The following is a 21,712-nucleotide window of genomic DNA, read 5'->3' as shown; positions in this document are numbered from 1 at the left end:
AAACAAGCCATAGCTCAGGAAACAGTGAAAACAGAAAACTAAGAGGGGCCTGCCCCTACTCGGTAGTCAAGCATACTACAGAAATCCCCTACAGTCACTACAGAAAGCCCCTACAGTCACTACAGAAAGCCGCTACAGTCACTACAGAAAGCCCCTACAGTCACTACAGAAAGCCCCTACAGTCACTACAGAAAGCCCCTACAGTCACTACAGAAAGCCCCTACAGTCACTACAGAAAGCCGCTACAGTCACTACAGAAAGCCCCTACAGTCACTACAGAAAGCCGCTACAGTCACTACAGAGAAAGCCCTCAGTCATACAAGAACCCTTCAGTCATACAGACCCTACAGTCATACAGAAACCCTACAGTCATAAACCGTAGAAAGCCGCTACAGTCACTACAGAAAGCCGCTACAGTCACAACAGCCTGGTTTTGTACCACTCTCCATCGTAACCATCCTTCTGTCCTGTTAGAGCAGGGGCCTCAAACTTGACATGAAGGTGGCAGCCAGGGAAGGGGGGACATTTTTCTCTGCCAGGTCACCTAAAGCTCAAGGCAACCAGAGACCCCAGCAGGGCGTGGCTGGCAGATGTGGGTACCTGGGCTCCGATAGAGGCTCTTGGGCAGAGAGGGCGAATGAGTGTCCATCAAGGCCACGATCTTCATGTGTCCGTACTGCTTGGCCAGCATCCGGGCTGTGGCGCCACTGTGGTCTCTCACGTCCACCTTGACTCCCTGCGAATGTCCGTGAAAGGGTAATTAGGGGCCTCTCCTTCAAAGCGCCTGCCCTTCCTGGGCTGCTGGCTGGGAAGAGAGAAGGGCATATGCTGGTTTCTGACTGCCTCCCTGTGTGGGAAACATCACATCTGCATGAAAAAGAGGCAGGCTTGTCTGCACCACAGCCACAAGTTTTGCTCTCACTCTCTTCTTAGTAACAAGGATGAGGGGGGCTGAGGGCTGGGGAGTCATCTCCCACGCTCATGACCTCCCTTGCAGGGGGCTGGCAGCCACCATGTGGAGATCCCAGCCTTCACCTTCTGCGTCTGGGCTGTGTCCCACTCACTTCACTTGTCTTCAAAGAAAGCAGCCTTTTAAACCAGTCAGAATGAAAGCACCATCCTCTGAAGCAGAATTCGTAACTTTGATCCAAAGCTCTATAATGTATTTACAGGTCTCGCAGCGCAACAATTCCACTTCTATGACTCTAAGGAAATAACCCTAAATACAGAGAAGGCTTTAGTGCACAAAGATATTTGGCACAGGCCGGGTGCGGTGGCTCATGCCTGTAATCCCAGCACTTTGGGAGGCCGAGGTGGGCAGATCACGAGGTCAGGAGATTGAGACCATCCTGGCCAACATGGTGAAACCCTGTCTCTACTAAAAATACAAAAATTAGTCGGGTGTGGTGGCGGGTGCCTGTAGTCCCAGCTACTCCGGAGGCTGAGGCAGGAGAATCGCTTGAACCTGGGAAGCAGCGGTTCAAGTGAGCCGAGATCATGCCACTGCACTACTCCAGCCTGATGACACAATGAGACTCTGTCTCACAAAAAAAAAATTAAAACTAAAATTAAAAAAAAAAAAAAAAAAAAGGATGTTTGGCACAACATATTCACAATAATGAAAACCTACCTAGAGAAAACCTGAATGCTCAGGGGGATGAGGACTCAGTTATCTTATTGCCATAGATGATGATATTTACAAACAGCTGTATGATCAAGTTGAAAAAGGATCATGGCCAAGTGAGGTGGCTCATGCCTGTAATCCCAGCATTTGAGAGGCCAAGGCAGGTGGATCCATCGAGCTCAGGAGTTGGAGAACAACCTGGGCAACACAGCATGACCCCACCTCTACAAGAAAAAAAAACAAACTATAATCAATACAGCATGTTTTTGGTGTCACTGTACACTGTAACTGTCCTCTCCTGTCAGACTAGGCAGCTGAGGGAGGCAGGGGAGCCAGAGCCAAATCTCAGAGGAGGAGGCGGGACCCCGGAAAAGGGGAGCACCTTTAATAAAAATTAGCAGGGTGTGGCAGCACATGCCTGTAGTCCCAGCTACTCAGGAGGCTGAGGCAGGTGGATCACTTAAGTCCCAGAGGTTGACGCTGCAGCGAGCTGAGATCGCACCACTGTACTCCAGCCTGGGCAATAGAGCGAGACCTTGTCTCAAAAAAAATAAAAAAGAATCATGATACAAAACTACATATACATTACAACTCCTGCAAAATGAGACCAAAAAAATACACAGAAAACAATATTGGAAGGTAACAAGCCCAATATGTTGCTATTTTTAAGTTATTTATTATTTTTGATGGAGATTTTTCCAATTTTCCAATCTCCTATGTTTTTAAAATGTACCTACCATAAGCAAGTTTGCTTTTTTTTTTTTTTGAGATAGGATCTTGCTCTGTTACCCAGGCTGAAGTGCAGCAGTGCCTAAGGAAATAATGCATGACATACACTACAATTTAGAATTTTCACTGTGGCATTCAGCATAGTGAGAATCAGAAGGAACTGAAGAGATCAGTGAGCCACGCGAGAGCATATTCAGAAAGCAGAGTGCCTCTCGCCCATTTACACGGTGGGTGGGAGTACCTGCAGTGACAAGGACTAAGGTGCACAAAACATCATTAAGAGAAAAAAAGCAGGGCTGGGCGCGGTGGCTCACGCCTGTAATCCCAGCACTTTGGGAGGCCGAGGTGGGCGGAGCACAAGATCAGGAGTTCGAGACCAGCCTGGCCAACATGGTGAATCCTTGTCTCTACTAAAAATACAAAAAAAAAATTAGCCGGGCATGGTGGCGGGCGCCTGTAGTCCCAGCTACTCCAGGAGGCTGAGGCAGGAGAATCGCTTGAACCCAGGAGGTGGAGGTTGCAGTGAGCCAAGATCGCGTCAATGCACTCCAGCCTGGGCAACAGACAGAGACTCCATCTCAAAAAAGAAAGAGAATCAAAACCCTTAAGTAGTTTTGCTACCACCCATACTGCAACTGTCTCTCCTGTTAGACCAGGGGGCCTCAACCTTGACCCCCACATGGAGTCGGTGGGGAAGGCAGAGGTGGTCTCTGAGCAGGGATACAGGAAAAAACTGTGTTTTCACAAAGTGTAAGGAGTTTTACTTTCTAGACTGCCCCCCATCCTACTTTTGACTCTGGTTAAAAATTACCTATGAAACTTTGAGCCTTAAAAAATAATTTATAGGCCGGGCGCGGTGGCTCACACCTGTAATCTCAGCACTTTGGGGGGCGAGGCGGGCGGCTCACAGGTCATGAGTTCCAGACCAGCCTGGCCAATGTGGTGAAACCCTGTCTCTACTAAAACATACAAAAATTAGCCGAGCATGGTGGCACGTGCCTGTAGTCCCAGCTACTCAGGAGGCTGAGGGAGGAGAAATGCTTCAATCTAGGAGGCGGAGGTGGCAGTGAGCTGAGATCATGCCACTGCACTATAGCCTGGGTGACAGAGTGAGATTCCATCTCAAAAAAAAAAAATAAATAAATAGTAACAGTAATTTATAAGCTGGGCGCGGTGGCTCAAGCCTGTAATCCCAGCACTTTGGGAGGCTGAGACGGGTGGATCACCTGAGGTCAGGTGTTCAAGACCAGCCTGGCCAACATGGTAAAACCCCATCTCTACTAAAAATACAAAAATTAGCCGGGCATGGTGGCACACATCTGTAGTCCCAGCTACTCAGGAAGCTGAGGAAGGAGAATCGCTTGAGCCCAGGAAGTGGAGGTTGCAGTGAGCCAAGATCACGCCACTACACTCCAGCCTGGCCAACAGACGAAGCAAGACTCTACCTCAAAAATAAAAAATAATTTATTGGCTGGGCACAGAGGCTCACACCTGTAATCCCAGCACTTTGGGAGGCTGAGGTGGCCGCATCACTTGAAGTCAGGAGTTTGAGACCAGCCTGGCCAACAACCAGCCTGGTCAGGAGTCTGAGGCCAGCCTGTATCTACTAAAAACACAAAAGTTAGCTGTGAGTGGTGACATGCACCTGCAATCCCAGCCACTCGGGAGGCTGAGGCAGGAGAATCGCTTGAACACGGGAGGCAGAGACTGCAGTGAGCCGCTGCACTCCAGCCTGGGTGACAGAGGCAGACTCCATCTCAAAAAAAAATAAATAAATTCTAGTTTAAGTTTGATAGAAGGAACCCTAAGGTTTTAACCAGAATAAAACAGTAGCCTCTTTAATGTAGGATTTTAACTTGTTATGTATTTTTGGTTTTGTTTTTGAGGCAGAATCTCACTCTGTGGCCCAGGCTGGATTACACTGGCTCATTGCAACCCTGACTGCCCCAGCTCAAGTGATCCTCCCATCTCAGCCTCCCTGGGATTACAAACACACACCACAACTGGCCTTTTTTTTGAGATGGAGTCTCACTCTGTCACCCAGGCTGGAGTGCAATGGTGCAGTCTCGGCTCACTGCAACCTCTGCCTCCCGGGTTCAAGTGATTCTCCTGTCTCAGCCTCCCAAGTAGCTGGGATTACAAGCACCTGCCATCATGCCCGGCTGATTTTTGTACTTTTAGTAGAGATGGGGTTTCACTATGCTGACCAGGCTGGTCTTGAACTCCTGACCTCAGATGATCCACCTGACTTGGCATCCCAAAGTGCTGGGATTACAGGCATGAGCCACCACGCCTGGCCAATTTTTTTTTTTTTTTTTTTAATGTAGAGACAAGGTCTCACTGTACTGCCCAGACTGGTCTTCAACTCCAGCCTCAAGCGATCCTCCCACTTTGGCCTCTGAAAGTGCTGGGATTACTGGCATGAGTCACTGTGCCTGACATGAAAATAAATTTTTATCTACTTATGCTTTAAAAGATTTTTTTTCCTATTTTATAATGTCCATATTACTAAAGAGACACACGATCAAAATTCATTTTAACATGAAGGTGGGATCAGAAACTTTAGAAACCATGGAACAAGACTATCTGGAAGGCATGAATCAACTTTCTCTTAAAGAGAGAGGCCCAAACAGATCCATATCCTCTTCTCCTGACTGAGCTGCTGGGACTTGGCCCCACTGGCAGAAGGGAAATGAGGGAGAAAGAAAGCAGCCACAGCCCTTTCTTCCCCTAGCAAAGAGCACAGGATGCCCAGACTTGCCCAGTTCTCTACCTCCAGAAATGGAGCCCACCTCTGGAGGGGCAGGCTGGGAAACCAGGTGGGCCCCTCCTCTGGCTCCAGGTGGTCTAACAACTGGGCGGCAGGAAGAATGTGGGAGAGAGGAGCTTCCAGACAGGGCTTGCCCACCAGCCTCCCTGGCAGGCAAACCACCCAGGCCATCAGGCCACCTGCTGCCAGTCCTGCCCCATCCCACCAAGCAGTCACTAACCAACACTTTGATTCTTGGTTAAAGTGCTGGAGGAAGAACTCAGTGTTGAGTTCCTGAGTTTGATAATTTTGTGTGACTGGGAAAGAGAACATTCTTGCTTTTAGGAAATACATAATGAAACTGTTACTTTTAGGAAATACATATTTAGGGGAAAAAGGGCATTAAGTCACAATTTACATTTAAATGATTCAAAAAAGATATGCATGTTATATATAAAGATAAAGAGACTGATAAGAAAATGAGGTGAAATGTTAGCATTTGGGGAATCTAGTAAAGGCATGCAGATCGTTGGCCAAGCACTGTGGCTCCTGCCTGTAATCCCAGCACTTTGGGAGGCCCAGGTGGGAGGACCACTTGCAGCCGGGAGTTTGAGACCAGCCAAAGCAACTTAGTGAGACCCCAACTCTACAAAAAAATTAAATCAGCTAGGTGTGGTTCAATGTGCTTGTGGTCTCAGCTACTCAGGAGGCTGAGTTGCAAGGATCCCTTGAACCTGGGAGGTTGAGGCTGCAACAAACTATGATGGCGCCACTGTGCTCCAGCATGGGCAAACAGAGTGAGACCCTGTCTCAAAAAGAAATAAACATACAATCAAAAATTATAAGAGTACATATCTCTTATGATCTCCAGTTCTACCTTACTTAAAACGACTCTAACCTTACAAATAGAGGCTCTTTATGGATCTGGGCTATTGATTCTATCATGTGTCTTAAGGAAGTCTAGTTCATGTCAGCAGGATTATCTGTCAAAGAATTATCTGGCCGGGCATGGTGGCTCACGTCTGTAACTCCAGCACTTTGGGAGGCCAAGGTGGGAAGACTGCTTGAGGCCAGCAGTTCAAGACCAGCCTGGGCAATATAGTGAGATTTTGTCTCTACAAAAAAAACTTAGGCGTGGTGGTGCGTGCCTGTAGTCCCAGCTACTGAGGAGGCTGAGGCAGAAGGATTACTTCAGACCAGGAGGTTGAGACTGCAATGACCCACGATCAGGCCACTGCACTCTAGTCTAGTGATAGAGCAAGACCCTATATAAAAAAATAATAATTATTATTATTATTATTTGCAGAAAAAGAAACCCAAATGGCCACTAAAGATAAGCATAAAGTATTACAGAAAAATAAAACATAAAACATAAATTAAAATTAAAAAATGAAAAGATGCTCAACCTCATCAGAAATCAAAGAAAGGCAAAAATCAAAAGGAGGCACTAATCTGACTATGGGAGCCAAAGAAGTCTAACATCCTGGCCAGGCGCAGTGGCTCACGCTTGTAATCCCAGCACTTTGGGAGGCTGAGACAGACAGATCATGAGGTCAGGAGTTCGAGACCAGCCTGGTCAACATGGTGAAACCCTGTCTCCACTAAAAATACAAAAATTAGCCGGATATGGTGGCGCACACCTGTAATCCCAGCTACTCGAGAGGCTGAGGCAGAACTGCTTGAGCCCAGGAGTCAGAAGTTGCAGTGAGCTGAGATCATACCACTGCACTCCAGCCTGGGGACAGAGCAAGACTCCATCTCAAAAAAAAAAAAAAAAGAAGTCTAACACCCTAAGGGGAGGGATGTGAACCAGGACCACTAAGGAAGAAAGCAAGTTTACACTACCCACTACTGACTGAGATTCACCCACCTTACAAAACAAAGACTCTACTTTGAAGAACACATCCTAAGCTCCCAAAGAAATTCCCATATGTGCTTAAAAAGACATGTAAGAAACATCAACGGCAGGCTGGGCGCAGTGGCTCATGCCTGTAATCCCAGCACTTTGGGAGGCCGAAGTGGGTAGATCACTTGAGGTCAGGAATTCAAGACCATCCTGACCAACATGGTGAAACCCTGTCTCTACTAAAAATACAAAATTAGCCAGGCATGGTGGCACACACCTGTAATCCCAGCTACTCGGGAGGCTGAGGCAGGAGAATCGCTTGAACCCGGGAGGTGGAGGTTGCAGTGAGCCAAGATCACGCCACTACACTCCAGCCTGGGTGACAGAGTGAGACTCCGTCTCAAAAAAAAAAGAAATGTCAACGGCAGCACTGTCAGAAGAGCAAAGTGGAACCCAACTTAAGAGCCCACTAATAAGGGAGAGGATGAAGGTGACTGAGGCACCCCACCACACACACAGCTGTTAGAGTGCGTTTTGCCTGCATGAACCAACATGCTGCTGAGTGACACACACAATCTGATATGCTGTTTACACCCATCTTTCAAGATTCAAAACAAGTCTACACATGGTGTTAAGGATGCACAGTATATGATAAAAATATAAAATCAGGGACAGGAGAGGTACACACAGGCAGCTGGAGAGTTTTGCCTCTGGAAAAGGAAGAAGGTGGATGAAACAGAAAGGCATATAAAGGGGATTTTGGTTGTGTCCTTTACAAACACAACGGGAGAGGAGCTGAGGCAGATGAGACAAGAGGTTAATGTGTGTCACACACAGGTACTGGGTTTGTGTGGGTGGCTATCTTACCTCTATACTCTTTGAGTGCTTCATAGTTTAGGATGCGTGATTCTTACTGTGGTGGGAGTGGAAGATGGCAGTGGCAACATCCACATTAAGACTGTACTTACACTTCACCCAAAACTTGTAACTTTAGTGCTGGACCATACAGATGTGGTCACATGTGTTTACAGACACATGTGCAAAGGTATTCTGCACAGCACTGTGCATAACAGTAAATGATTGGCAAGGACCTAATACTATCTGTAGATTATTGTTTTTTTTTTGTTTTTCTTTTTTTCGAGACGGAGTCTCGCTCTTTCACCCAGGCTGGAGTGCGGTGGCGCGATCTCCGCTCACTGCAAGCTCCGCCTCCCGGGTTCACGCCATTCTCCTGCCTCAGCCTCTCCAAGTAGCTGGGACTATAGGCGCCCGCCACCACGCCCGGCTAATTGTTTGTATTTTTAGTAGAGACGGGGTTTCACCGTGGTCTCGATCTCCTGACCTCGTGATCCGCCCGCCTTGGCCTCCCAAAGTGCTGGGATTACAAGCGTGAGCCACTGCGCCCAGCCTAGATTATTGTTAAAGAAACTCTGATTCGGCCAGGCACAGTGGCTCACACCTGTAATCTCAGCACTTTGGGAGGCTGAGGCGAGCCGATCACAAGGTCAGGAGATTGAGACTATCCTGGCTAACATGGTGAAACCCCGTCTCTACTAAAAAGAAAACACAAAAAATTAGCCAGGCATGGTGGCACACACCTGTACTCCCAGCTACTCGGGAGGCTGAGGCAGGAGAATTTCTTGAACCCGGGAGGCAGAGGTTGCAGTGAGCTGAGATTGCACAACTGCACTCTAGCCAGGGCGACAGAGTGAGACTCTGTCTCAAAACAAACAAACAAACAAACAAACAAACAAACAAACAAACCTCTGATTCATCCCTACAGGGAATACCATGCCACCATAAAAAAAAAAAAAAAAAAAGAGAGGCCAGGCACTGCGGCTCACCCCTGTAATCCCAGCACTTTGGGAGGCCAAGGCGGGCGGATCACGAGGTCAGGAGATCGAGACCATCCTGGCTAACACGGTGAAACGCCATCTCTACTAAAAATATAAAAAACTAGATGGGCATGGTGGCGGGCGCCTGTGGTCCCAGCTACTCGGGAGGCTGAGGCAGGAGAATGGCATGAACCCGAAGTCGGAGGTTGCAGTGAGCCGAGATCGCGCCACTGCACTCTAGCCTGGGCGACAGAGCGAGACTCTGTCTAAAAAAAAAAAAAAGAGAGAAGGGGCTGGGCGCGTTGGCTCGTGCCTGTAATCCCAGTGCTTTGGGAGACTGAGGCAGGTGAATTACCTGAGCTCAGGAGTTCAAGACCAGCCTGGACAACATGGCAAAACCCGTCTCTACAAAAAAATTACAAAAATTGGCTGGGCATGGTGGCACGTACCTGTAGTCCCAGCTACTTGGGAGGCTGAGGCAAGAGGATCACTTGAGCCCAGGAGGTCAAGGCTGCAGTGAGCTGAGACTGCACCACTCCACTCCAGCCTGAGTGACAGAGCAAGACCCCATCTCTTTATTTATTTATTTAGAGATAGTCTCACTCTGTCACCCAGGCTGGAGTGCAGTGGCAACATCTTGGCTCATCGCAACCTCCGCCTCCCAGGTTCAAGTGATTCTCCTGTCTCAGCCTCCCAAGTAGCTGGGATTACAGTGCCAGCCACCTGTATTTTGTATTTTTGTATTTTTAGTAGAGGCGGGTTTCACCATGTTGGCCAAGCTGGTCTCAAACTCCTGACCTCAAGTGATCTGTCTGCCTTGGCCTCCCAAAGTGCTGCGATTACAGGAGTGAGCCACTGCACCTGGCCCCGTCTCTTTATACACCAGTGTAGAACAATCTTCATGATTAAGTTTAAAAAAAAAAACGCAAGATGGGAGCAGCTGTGCATGGGGTAGGACCATGCGCGTGTGTGGGTGTAGTCCCAGAGTCGCCCGTGGGGAGGGCGCCAAGGAGACACAGGCAGGGTGGGGGACAAGCCTGCAGTGCACCCACCTTCTGGTCTGCATGTGTACCACGTGCATGTTGTGTCCCAAAATTCTTTGTTAAAAAGAGATACCATGTGAAATTTTCATTATTTAAGAAATTCCCACCAATAAGTGACAAAAAAACAAACTACCCAATAGAAAATTGGGCTATAAACATAGACAACTCATAAGACAAATACAAATGGCCAGCCAGGCATGGTGGCTCACACCTGTAATCCCAGCACTTTGGGAGGCCAGGGCAGGCGGATCATGAGGTCAGGAGATCGAGACCATCCTGGCTAACATGGTAAAACCCCGTCTCTACTAAAAATACAAAAAATTAGCCAGGATTTTTTGTATTTTTAGTCCCAGCTACTCGGCAGGCTGAGGCAGGAGAATCTCTTGAACCTGCGAGGTGGAGGTTGCAGTGAGCTGATATCATGCCACTGCACTCCAGCCTGGGCGACACAGTAAGACTCAGTCTCAAAAAAAAAAAAAAAAAAAAAAAATACAAATGGCTAAGACATCTATTTAAAAATGTTCAACTGGTTGGGCGCGGTGGCTCATGCCTGTAATCCTAGCACTTTGGGAAGCTAAGGCGGGCGGATTGCCTGAGCTCAGGAGTTCAAGACCAGCCTGGGCAACATGGTGAAATCTCATCTCTACTAAAATACAAAAAATTAGCCAGGTGTGGCGGCGTGAGCCTGTAGTCCCAGCTACTCGGGAGGCTGAGGCAGGAGAATTGCTTGAACCTGGGAGGTAGAGGTTGCAGTGAGCTGAGATCACGCCACTGCACTCCAGCCTTCCAGCCTGGGCGACAGAGCACAAGACTTCCGTCTCCAAAAAAAAAAAAAAAATTTCAACTACTCTAACAAGGACAAACTAAAATGAGATGCCACAATTCACCTGCCAGATTGACAAAAGGTTGACTGACATCAGGGCTGGTGAGGACATGAGAAAATGGACACCTTTGTCTATGACTGGTGGGCAGGACGAGAGACAACCTTGGTAGTGGGAATTCATCAGGACCGCCTGCACTTCCCCCCATTGGGTTTAACAGCCTTATAAAGATATAATCCACATACCAACAAGTCACCCACTTACAATGTACAATTCAATGGCTTCTCGTATATACACACTTGTTCAACCATCACCACAAACAATTTTAGCACATTTTTATCACCCCAATCTTCCCATCCACCAAGACCCAGGAAACCACTCATCTATTTTCTGTCTATGTATTTGCTTATTCTGGACATTGCATATGAATGAAATCACACACTGAGTGGCCTGTTGTGTCTGGCTTCTCTCACTGAGCCTAGCGTTTTCCTTTTTTCTTTTTGAAGCAGGATCCACTCTGTGACCCAGACTGGAGTGCGGCGGCGCAATCATAGCTCGGTGCAACCTCCAACTCCAGGGCTGAAGCGATCCTCTGACCTCAGCCTCCCAAAGTGCTGGGATTACTGGCGTGCGCCACCACACCCAGCCCAGCCTAATGCTTCAGGGTTCACCCATGCTGCAGCACAGGGCAGTACTGCATTACTTTGCAGGGCCAAATAATATCCTGCTATATAGATACATATTTTGTTTATCAGTTCCTCAGCAGATGGACTTGTGGGTTGTTTCTACTTTTTGGCAACTATGAATAATACTGTTATGAATATTTATGAATATTATGAATATATATTATGAATTATATTAAGGTTCTGTGTGGACAGGCTTGCACCTGTAATCCCAGCACTTTGGGAGGCTGAAGTGATCACTTCAGCTCAGGAATTCAAGACTACCCTGCACAACATAGTGAGACCTCCAACTCTACCAAAAAAAAAATTAAATAATTAGCCGGGGCATTGTGGCATGCACCTGTAGTCCCAGCTACTTGGGGGCTGAGGCAGGAGGATTTGCTTGAGCCCAGGAGGTTGAAGCTGCAGTGAGCCACGATCTCACCACTGAACTCCACCCTGGGATACAGGGCAAGACCCTGTCTCAAAAAAAAATTAATAAAATAAAACAGAAATACAATATACAGAAATAACTGCAAATGTATTAAAGCTATGTATAAAAGGATATTTCCGGAGCACTGTTTATAATTGCAAAATGTTCAAAACTAAGTTTCTAGTAATAAGAAACTCATTAAATTAACTGAGACAGATTGTACACGGAATACTGTACAAAGGTAAGATGTCTGTAAGATGTCTCTAAGTTACAGAATATACGTAGAATCCCACTTTGTTCAAAACACAAAGCAGTGTGCACACACTTGCCTACAGACACACCTTTCCACAACAGAGGAAAAGTCCTAGGGCAGCTCTTTCTCAAACCAAGTGGGCATCTTAGAGAGGCTGAAAAAGAGAGGAAGATCTCTGCTTTCTTATTCTATATAATTTTTCTAAGTGACAGGATTATGAGTGCTATTTACTTTTAAAATATTTTTCCATAATTTTCTAATAGTATTTTCAACATTATTACAGGAATAGGTGTCTATTTCTACTCACCACTGTACCCTTAATGCCTAAGCACCACTCAACACCGGGTGTCAACAGATAATGAAAATGTGTTGAATAAATGAATGAAAGACAGTTACTTCTGTACAAAGGAAAATTCTGTAATAGCTTATACTTCAGTAATATGATTCCTCATTTACTGTGATTACATTACCTGCTAATAAACAGGGTCACTTACGTGATTCAGAAAATACTGCACGATTATCTCATGGCCAGCCGCAGCTGCTTCCATCAAAGGAGTAAATCCATATATCGGCTCCCTGCAAGATGTGGGCCACAGTCAGATGATTGGCAGAGACGAGTTCTGCCAGGCAAAAACTCCCTGCTGAAGATAAACCCAGGGCAGTGCACGAGTCACCAATCCCTAAGTGTAGAACCCTCTCCCTTTCAAGAATTAACAGGCGAGATGAGAACAGTGAATATAACACATCAGCTCCATTTACTCTTCTGGTGTCTGTCCCCAGGGCTGGTCTTTGTCCTAAAGACAGATGTCTGCCTATTGTCCCACCTGTTGGCTATTCCCACCTGCTACCTCTGAAATCTCCACCTCAATCATATTCAAAAAGCAGTTCTAACTACTCACTCCTCACAGAAAGCCAACGTCTCCCACCCATTCACCCAAATCCTGGCTTCAAGTTCAACGTCCTCCACGAACCCACTCTGAAAAGCTCAAGTACTAATGATCTAAGCTGTCCTTGCCACGCTTAGCTCCTGAAGCTTGCTTTTCATGCTTGGTTATGCTAACTCGGCATTGTCTTCAGAGGGCTTCCGAATCCCTCCTTGTCTCATGTTGGTCTAGAAGTCAGGAACCATGCATGGGAAATGCTGGTTTTCATCCATTCTAAGACACACAGTGTTCATATTTTAACATCTCTCAAGTCACAGAACATCTTTAAATCAACAGGCGAGTTGAATGTTAATTAGCAGCATATTTTTTCTCTCTTAGTGGCATACAAATACAAAATTATGAGGTGTCTTAGGATGGATGACAGCCAGGGTGGGTGCTGCGTTGGTACCTGCTGCGTTTGTTCAAAGGTGATTATTATCATGACAAGCTTTAGACAACAATCCCACTTCCAACTTATAAAACTCATGACTGGTTTTTTGTTTGTTTCTGAGACGGAGTTTTGCTCTTGTTGCTCAGGCTGGAGTGCAATGGCGTGATCTCAGCTCACTGCAACCTCTGCCTTCCGGTTTCAAGTGATTCTCCCGCCTCAGCCTCCTGAGTAGCTGGGATTATAGGTACCCGCCACCACACCCAGCTAATTTTTTTGTATTTTTAGTAGAGACGGGGTTTCACCATGTTAGCCAGGATGGTCTCGATCTCCTGACCTTGTGATCCGCCCGCCTCGGCCTCCCAAAGTGCTGGGATTACAGGCGTGAGCCTCCGCGCCCGGCCCAGCCTCATGACTGTTTTTAAAGCATCACCTCACCTCATCCATCCAAAAGGCAAGAAAATGGAAGGAATTTGCATGTAATGTATGACATTTAAATGCCATTCAGTATGTTAGGCCCCTGGCATACAATAAAACATGTAATTCTTACAACTCTATGACCCAGGTGGGTTTCAGATAAAGAAAAGGAAGCTGACAGGGCTTGAAGAGATGCATCTCACAGATGTAGGAAAAGGCCCGCGCCTCAAAGGACAATGGTCCTACCCCTCATCTTGAGCCTCTCGTAGGGTGGCCCTAAACTCTGGTTAGCTGCCTCCAGAGCCACCCTCCTTAGAGTCAGATGACACCTAGGCCACTCCTGTGGCCACTAAAGACGTGGCAATCACCTCACGTTGGCATTGGCTCCACTGTCCAAGAGGAACCTGACCATGTGCTGGTGCCCGGCGCTGGTACAGTGGAAGAGGGCCGTCCAGCCCTGGATGTCTTTCATTTCTAGCTCTGCACCTTGCTTCAAGAGAACACAGAACGTGCGTTACGGCCTCATATCCTCTGCGTGGGACGGGCGCCCTCCAGGCGGCCATGCTGCAAGAATCAGAAGTGATTACACGAGCACACACGAACACCGTGGCCTGCAGTGGTTCGCGTCTCTGTCAGGGCGGCCACGGAGCCCCTCAGGTTTCTGGGCCTGAGTTCCCTCGTAGCTCACCTGGAGGAGAAAGTAGGCGATGCTCTCGTTGCCACAGCTGGAGGCCAGCATCAGTGGAGTCTGCCCTTCTGGGGTCGGCACATTCACACTCACCCCCGCCTCAAGCAGCAGGTGCACGATGGTGTCGTGGCCAATGTAGGAAGCATACATCAGCGGGGTCCAGCCACCACCATTCTTCTTATTCAAATCTAACTCTCTCCTAAACAAACGCAAGATATGCTAGACATGGCCAGCCGCCTCGCATGTGAGGTTCACCAAAGCTGGTGGCGAGGCTAGGCCACGGGGGATGAGTTGACAGGAAGCAGAAGTTATCTGCCACCCTGGACGTTGTGGGGATTGGGGGCAGACAGGAAGAGAAATGCTGACAGTTGCTCGTACACTGCCTTGTGAGGCCCTGAGCCTTCGTCTCCTTGCTCTGATTTCGCATCCTCCTAGCCCACGGCCAGCTATGTTCTTTCACACCACCAGATAGGCAGGTGGCACTCAACCAGGCAATATATGGCAACGTCTGGAGGCATTTTTGGTTCTCACAACTGGGCAGGGAAGGGCTGCTGGCATTTAGCAGGTGGAGGCCAAGGCTGCTGCTAAACATTCCACAGTGTCCAGGACAGCCCCCACAGCAAAGAATGATCCAGCCTGGATTGTCAACACAGCCACAGTTGAAAAACCCTGACCACCACACGCCTGGCATCTACTAGCCCAGTGCTGGGTGGAGAGGAGCAGTGAGGAAATAAGGGACTCGAGCGTGGACAAGCCCCACCGCCGCTGATTCATCCTTTGTCACTTCACCCTAAAGAAACATTCTTGAAAAATCTGTGACCAAAGAATCCCATCTTTCTCGCTGATTTCTGTTAAAATTCTGGCAATGCATTTTCCCATGGGAAACAACTGTGGGGTTCCTAGCCGTGACTTTGGGGTTGGGACAAGGGAGTCACATTTAAAATAATACCCACTTGCATGGTTACCTGGGATCCTACACGGTTAACGCCCACAGGCCTTCTTTCCCTTCCCCAGTTCTTGCCTGCAGTGGGGGTAACTGGTGACTGAACCCCAGGATTTGTCCCTTTTGTGGGATTCACTTTTTTTTTTCTTTTTTTTTTGAGACAGAGTCTCGCTCTGTTGCCCAGGCTGGAGTGCAGTGGTGCGATCTGGGCTCACTGCAAGCTCCACCTCCCAAGTTCACACCATTCTCCTGCCTCAGCCTCCCAAGTAGCTGGGACTACAGGCGCCCACCACCACGCCCGGCTAATTTTTTGTATTTTTACTAGAGATGGGGTTTCACCGTGTTAGCCAGGATGGTCTCGATCTCCTGACCTTGTGATCCGCCCGCCTCGGCCTCCCAAAGTGCTAGGACTACAGGTGTGAGCCACCGCACCCGGCCGGGATTCACATTTTAGATCACACCAGGCAACTACCTTCCATTGCCTGGCAGCCCTCAATGACTCTGGGATGCACACCTGGGCAGCCATTCCAGAAGGTCCTGATACCAGGGTTCAGTGGCAGCCCCTGACCAGGGGAGCTGCATGGAGATGCCTCTGCAGCAGGGCTCGAATGCACCCAGCTCGTCCTAACACTATCTTCCTTTACACAACAGCAGAGCGTCTCTCTGGGGCTCTCTCACCACTCCTCGTTCAGCCCTACCCCTCCCTTCTGATGCCCCCAGCTCCCCTCAGGCCCCATCCTGTGCTTACTGTCAGCAAGCCTCCGCCTCAGCTAGTGTCAAAATCCCGTCACAACACAAATGCCTCCCCCTGCTCCTGTGCGGAGCGGTTCTGGACTCTGCATCTTAACAGGACACCCAAAGACTTAAGAGGCTGAGAATTCCAAACGTGACCCTGTGAGGGGCCGTACTGACTGCATACCCAGCTGCCTATGCCTAGAGCCTCCTGTGGAGGGAGCACAACAGACCACCCTGTACCAAGGTGCACCGGCGCTCCATGGGCTGGGTATGTCTAAGTGAGGGCCACAACTTGGGAGCCAGAGACCTGGGGCTTCATCAAGGCTTTGCTTTGGCTCACTGGGAACTGGAAGAGGCACGCAGAGAGAGGGAGAGAGGTCGCTGCACCACAATATCAAATGAGAACAAGGAGACAGAGTTAGGCTGTGTGTGGAACATAAGGGGGTGGAAGTGAGGAGACGACCCTTTTCGAAAAACAAGATGATCACATCCTACTATGGGCAAGATGCAGCCATGGACCCTGCCAGGGGCTTTTTATTGTCTCTATTGTACACAGATTAGCAAAGGGCAGGTGGGCAGTGAGGTCAGGAGGTCATTCCCCAGAGGCACTAAAAGCCCAGCCTCTGTCCTCCTCCCTGGCAGAAGCTAGAGGGGAACAGGGATCACAGGGATCGAACGAACCCTCCGGGAAAAGAAGGCCAGGGATCACTTTCTTTTTTCTGTTTTTTGTTTTTATTTTTGTTTTTGAGACAGAGTCTCACTCTGTTGCCCAGGCTGGAGTGCAGTGGTGCAATCTCAGCTCACTACAACCTCCGCCTCCCAGGTTCAAGCAATTCTCCTGCCTCAGCCTCCTGAGTAGCTGGGACTACAGGTACATGCCACCACGGCCAGCTAACTTTTATATTTTTAGTAGAGATGGGGTTTCATCATGTTATCCAGGATGGTCTCAAACTCCTGACCTCAAGTTACCCGCCCATCTCAGCCTCCCAAAGTGCTGGAATTACAAGTGTGAGCCACGACGCCGGGCCATCACTTTCTGTTTTTTTTATTTTTATTTTGCTTGTTTGGGCATTTCTGCAATTAGTGAATAAAATTAGTCTGGTTAAAGAATGACTGTTTACAAGCTTCTGATTAAAGTTTACTCCCTCTTTTTCTTCCTAGGAATAAAAACTACCTCTTTATCAGGGCCCAGCATCAATACTTACTGACAGCTGCCTGAGATAAGCAGGTTAACCTATTCTACACGCATTAAACATCCACAACTGTGTGCAGAGCCCCATCACGTGGGATGCGAAGCCATCAACGCACTGCTCAAAATGTGAGAGGAAGTTCCTCGAGATCTCTTACCGCTGCACACATTCCTTCACCACTTCATACTGGCCAATGGAAGCAGCTGTGTGAAGATCCAGGGGGACATCCAGCTCCTCCCGGCTGACCTGTGCCCCCAGCCCGTGCCACATGGACAAGCTGCGGTTCAGGAGTTCCGGCTCGCTGGCTTCATCGCTGAGCTCGGACATCCCTGAGGAGGAAGGCCCAAGGGTTAGATCTTTCCTGGCTGGTTGTCCCAGGGCATGAAACAGGCTGGTCCTGCCCCTGCTACACCACTGCACTAGCAGACTGATAATCCAATGCAGTCAACCCTGGGAGTAACTCAGACAAATTTATTTGCTGAAATAATGTATGGTTTGGGCAGTCCCATCCATGCTAAATCTGGTGAGCTTGCTACCACACCAGTAAAGAGGAGCACATATGGTGAGGTATTAACTGTGGAGTACCTGCTCCTCCTTCCACCTGCAGTCACCAGGTAAAAGAGAATTTTCCATCAACTCTAGGAACCTGACAACCTCTTGGATGGGCAGTAAAGAAATGCTAATTGGGTTATTTAACCAAATCAGTTCCTTGATATGGTGGGGAAGAACCCTGGATTTGGGGTTTGATCAAAATTCAGCTTGGACCCGGTGCGGTGGCTCACACCTGTAATCCCAGCACTTTGGGAGGCCAAGGTGGGCGGATCACTTGAGATCAAGAGTTCAAGACCAGCCTGGCCAACATGGTGAAATCCTGACTCTACTAAAAATACAAAAATTAGCTGGGCATAAAGGCCAGCTACTCGGGAGGCTGAGGTAGGAGAATCACTTGAATTGAGGAGGCGGAAGTTGCGGTGAGCGAAGATCACGCCATTGCGCTCCAGCCTGGAAAACAGAGCAAGACTTTGTCTCAAAAAAAAAAAAAAAAAACCAACAAAAAAAACAGCAGCTCTGCTACTTAGCAACTCCAATCCTTAGTGCCTCACTGTCTAACAGGGACATATCTAAAAAGGCTGCTATTATGATACATAAAAGAATGGATAAAAAAACGGTGGTACATCCGTATAACGGATGCTACTCAGCATTAAACACAAGGATCCAACAGTTGACGTGCAACACATGAATGCATTTCAAATGCTTTATGCTAAATGGAAGAAGCCTGCCTACTGTATATTTTCACTTACATGACATTCTAGAAAAGGCAAAATTAAAGGGTTAGAGGTTACGGGCAGAGAGGGAATTTGGGGGACGATAGACCTGTATGACTGTGATGGTGGATCTGTGACTCTATGCCTTTATGAAACCACAGAACTGAACACCAAAATGAATTTTACTGTACGTAAATTTTATTTATTTTTTTGAGACAGTCTCGCTCTGTTGCCCAGGCTGGAGTGCAGTGGCGTGATTTCAGGTCACTGGAACCTCTGCCTCCTGGGTTTAAGGGCTTCTTGAGCCTCAGCCACCTGAATAGCTGAGATTACAGGTATGCGCCATCATGCTGGGCTAATTTTTGTATTTTTAGTAGAGACGGGGGTTTCACCATGTTGGCCAGGCTGGTCTCGAACTCCTGACCTCAGGTGATCCGCCTGCCTTAGCCTCTCAAAGTGCTGGAATTATAGGCGTGAGCCACTGAAACTGGCCTGTAAATTTTAAATATAAATTAATTTTTCTGGAATGGTTATGAAATTGAAAATTTCAAAAAAGTAAAAATAAATTTTTCTTTTTTTTGAGACAGAGTCTCGCTCTGTCTCCCAGGCTGGAGTGCAGTGGCGCAATCTCGGCTCACTGCAAGCTCCGCCTCCCGGGTTCACGCCATTCTCCTGCCTCAGCCTCTCTGAGTAGCTGGGACTACAGGCGCCCGCCACCACGCCCGGCTAATTTTTTGTATTTTTAGTAGAGACGGGGTTTCACCATGGTCTCGATCTCCTGACCTCGTGATCCGCCCCCCTCGGCCTCCCAAAGTGCTGGGATTACAAGCGTGAGCCACCGCGCCCGGCCAAAAATAAATTTTTCTGAAAAAAATAGAAAGGAATTCCCCAATAGGGAAACCAGGATGTGATTGGTGGCACACAGCAATGGTCAACTGAATAGGAATCCACTTACGCATCCTTTGAAGAGAGAGCTATGGGGGAAAATATAACAGGCTGGTGAACTGGTGGGGTGACACTTTCCCCAAGATGGGCCTACATGGGTAACGGCACACCAGGAATCCCCCAAATCAAGGGCAAGTCATCAGCTTCCTAGTAGAATCCTTATGTACAAGAGTGCCAGGAAACAAGGGCAGGAAAGGGAGCAAAGGCCAAAACAAAGACCTTGTCATGTTACGATGACCTACAGGTGCTATGGTAGTTAACAGATGCGATGAGGACCTCAGTTTCTACTAAAGAATGCTTCCAAGCCCCAGCTGACAGCCAAGATGGCTGAAGAAACAAGCCACCAATGTGGGGGATAAACACTTCACAGGCCCTTGGCGAAGAGTGTGTGCAGGTGCGGTGGGGCAAGCAAAGCTCTCCTTCCTGGAACCACCACCTCTTCAGCTAGCAGAGCCCAAGATCGTGCAGTCCCCTTCCCTCAGTTTACAGGTGAGAATCCCACCCTAACAGTCCTGGCCAATGAAGCCTGGATAAGAAACCAAATGAGCTGAGGGTCAGTTCAGAGTCCCTTCCATACCTCCCCCTCAAGCCTTCACTGGGCATGTCTCTTCCACTCCAAAGGCCTCCTACAGGGTGAGGCCGTGTTCTCTATTTATTGGAGACTTGCATATCTGACACCCCTAGAGGTCTGAAGGACAATCAGAACCAGACCAAGCCTGATGGACCACTTCAGGCCAGGAGTTTGAGACCAGCCTGGCCAAAATGGTGAAATCCCATGTTTACTAAAATTACAAAAATTAGCTGGGCGTGGTGGTGGGTGCCTGTAGTCTCAGTACTCAGGAGGCTGAGGCAGGAGAATCGCTTGAGCCTGGGAGGCAATTGCAGTGAGCCGAGATCAAGCCACTACACTCCAGCCTGAGCAACAGAGCGAGATTCTGTCTCAAAAAAAAAAAAAAAAGGCCGGGCGCGGTGGCTCACGTTTGTAATTCCAGCACTTTGGGAGGCCGAGGCGGGCGGATCATGAGGTCAGGAGATCGAGACCACGGTGAAACCCCGTCTCTACTAAAAATACAAAAAAAAATTAGCCGGGCGTGGTGGCGGGCGCCTGTAGTCCCAGCTACTCGGAGAGGCTGAGGCAGGAGAATGGCGTGAACCCGGGAGGCGGAGCTTGCAGTGAGCCGAGATTGCGCCACTGCACTCCAGCTGGGCGACAGAGCGAGACTCCGTCTCAAAAAAAAAAAAAACAAAAAAAAAACACTAAAGTGAAAACTAAAACGTCCGTTCCCAAGTGGTGTGGTGTAAAGTAGCACTCGAGATAAGACGTTTTAGTTTTCATTCAACTTTTCGGTTCCGTCCATTCTGAAAATGCTAAGTATCTGTTACCTTTACAATGAATCCTAAAGAAAATGTGGTACTCGGCCAGGCGCGGTGGCTCATGCCTGTAATCCCAGCACTTTGGGAGGCCGAGGCGGGCGGATCACAAGGTCAGGAGATCGAGACCATCCTGGCTAACACATTGAAACCCCGTCTCTACTAAAAATACAAAAAAATAGCCGGGCATGGTGGCGGGCGCCTGTAGTCCCAGCTACTCGGGAGGCTGAGGCAGGAGAATGGCGTGAACCCCAGGGGGTGGAGCCTGCAGTGAGCCGAGATCGCTCCAAAAAAAAAAAAGAAAATGTGGTACTTAGACACAATAGAGTACTATTATTCAGCCATAAAAAAAGAATGAGATCCTATCATTTGCCAACAACATGGATGGAAGTGGAGATCGTTATGTTTAATGAAATAAGCCAGGCACAGAAAGACAAATATTGCATGTTCTCACTTATTTGTGGTTATCTAAAAATCAAAATAATTGAACTCATGATAGAGAGTAGAAGGATGGTTACTTCTACTGTAACCAAGGCTGGGAAAGTTAGTGGAGGGTGGGGATGCTTAATAGATACAAAAAAAAAAAATAGAATGAATAAGATCTAGTACTTGATTGCGACACTGCACTCCAGCCTGGGCGACAGAGCGAGACTCCGTCTCAAAAAAAAAATAAAAAAAATCTAGCATTTGATGGCACAACAGGGTGACTATAGTCAATATAATCTAATTGCACATTTTATTTACTTATTTATTTATTTTTTGAGACGGAGTCTCACGCTGTTACCCAGGCTAGAGGGCAGAGGCGTGATCTCGGCTCACTGCAACCTCCGCCTCCTGGGTTCAAGCGATTCT

At 48.1% G+C, this 21,712-nt stretch overlaps 1 protein-coding gene across 7 annotated transcripts in view; it reads right to left on the bottom strand.

Moving 5' to 3' along the window:
* Positions 1 to 21,712, bottom strand: part of ANKS3 (ankyrin repeat and sterile alpha motif domain containing 3) — a 38,861-nt gene that overhangs the window by 16,258 nt on the left and 891 nt on the right. For 3 of the 7 annotated variants that reach the window (XM_032144614.2, XM_032144613.2, XM_032144615.2), the window contains exons 2-6: positions 17,437 to 17,608; positions 14,412 to 14,610; positions 14,092 to 14,213; positions 12,490 to 12,571; positions 601 to 736 (exon numbers count right to left, since the gene is read on the bottom strand). In XM_032144614.2, coding sequence (XP_032000505.1) covers positions 601 to 736; positions 12,490 to 12,571; positions 14,092 to 14,213; positions 14,412 to 14,610; positions 17,437 to 17,606 — 709 coding nt within the window. In that variant the 5' untranslated portion in view covers positions 17,607 to 17,608. Of the gene's footprint in view, positions 1 to 600; positions 737 to 12,489; positions 12,572 to 14,091; positions 14,288 to 14,411; positions 14,611 to 17,436; positions 17,609 to 21,712 lie in introns of those variants that run through there. The other 4 variants (XM_032144616.2, XM_032144619.2, XM_058434130.1 and 1 more) reach the window with 3 other exon arrangements.

Source organism: Hylobates moloch, unplaced genomic scaffold (genome assembly GCF_009828535.3).
Source record: "Hylobates moloch isolate HMO894 unplaced genomic scaffold, HMol_V3 SCAFFOLD_23, whole genome shotgun sequence".
Taxonomy (NCBI): Eukaryota; Metazoa; Chordata; class Mammalia; order Primates; family Hylobatidae; genus Hylobates; species Hylobates moloch.
Note: the sequence above shows the minus strand (reverse complement) of the source record. Positions and strands in the feature narration are given on the sequence as shown.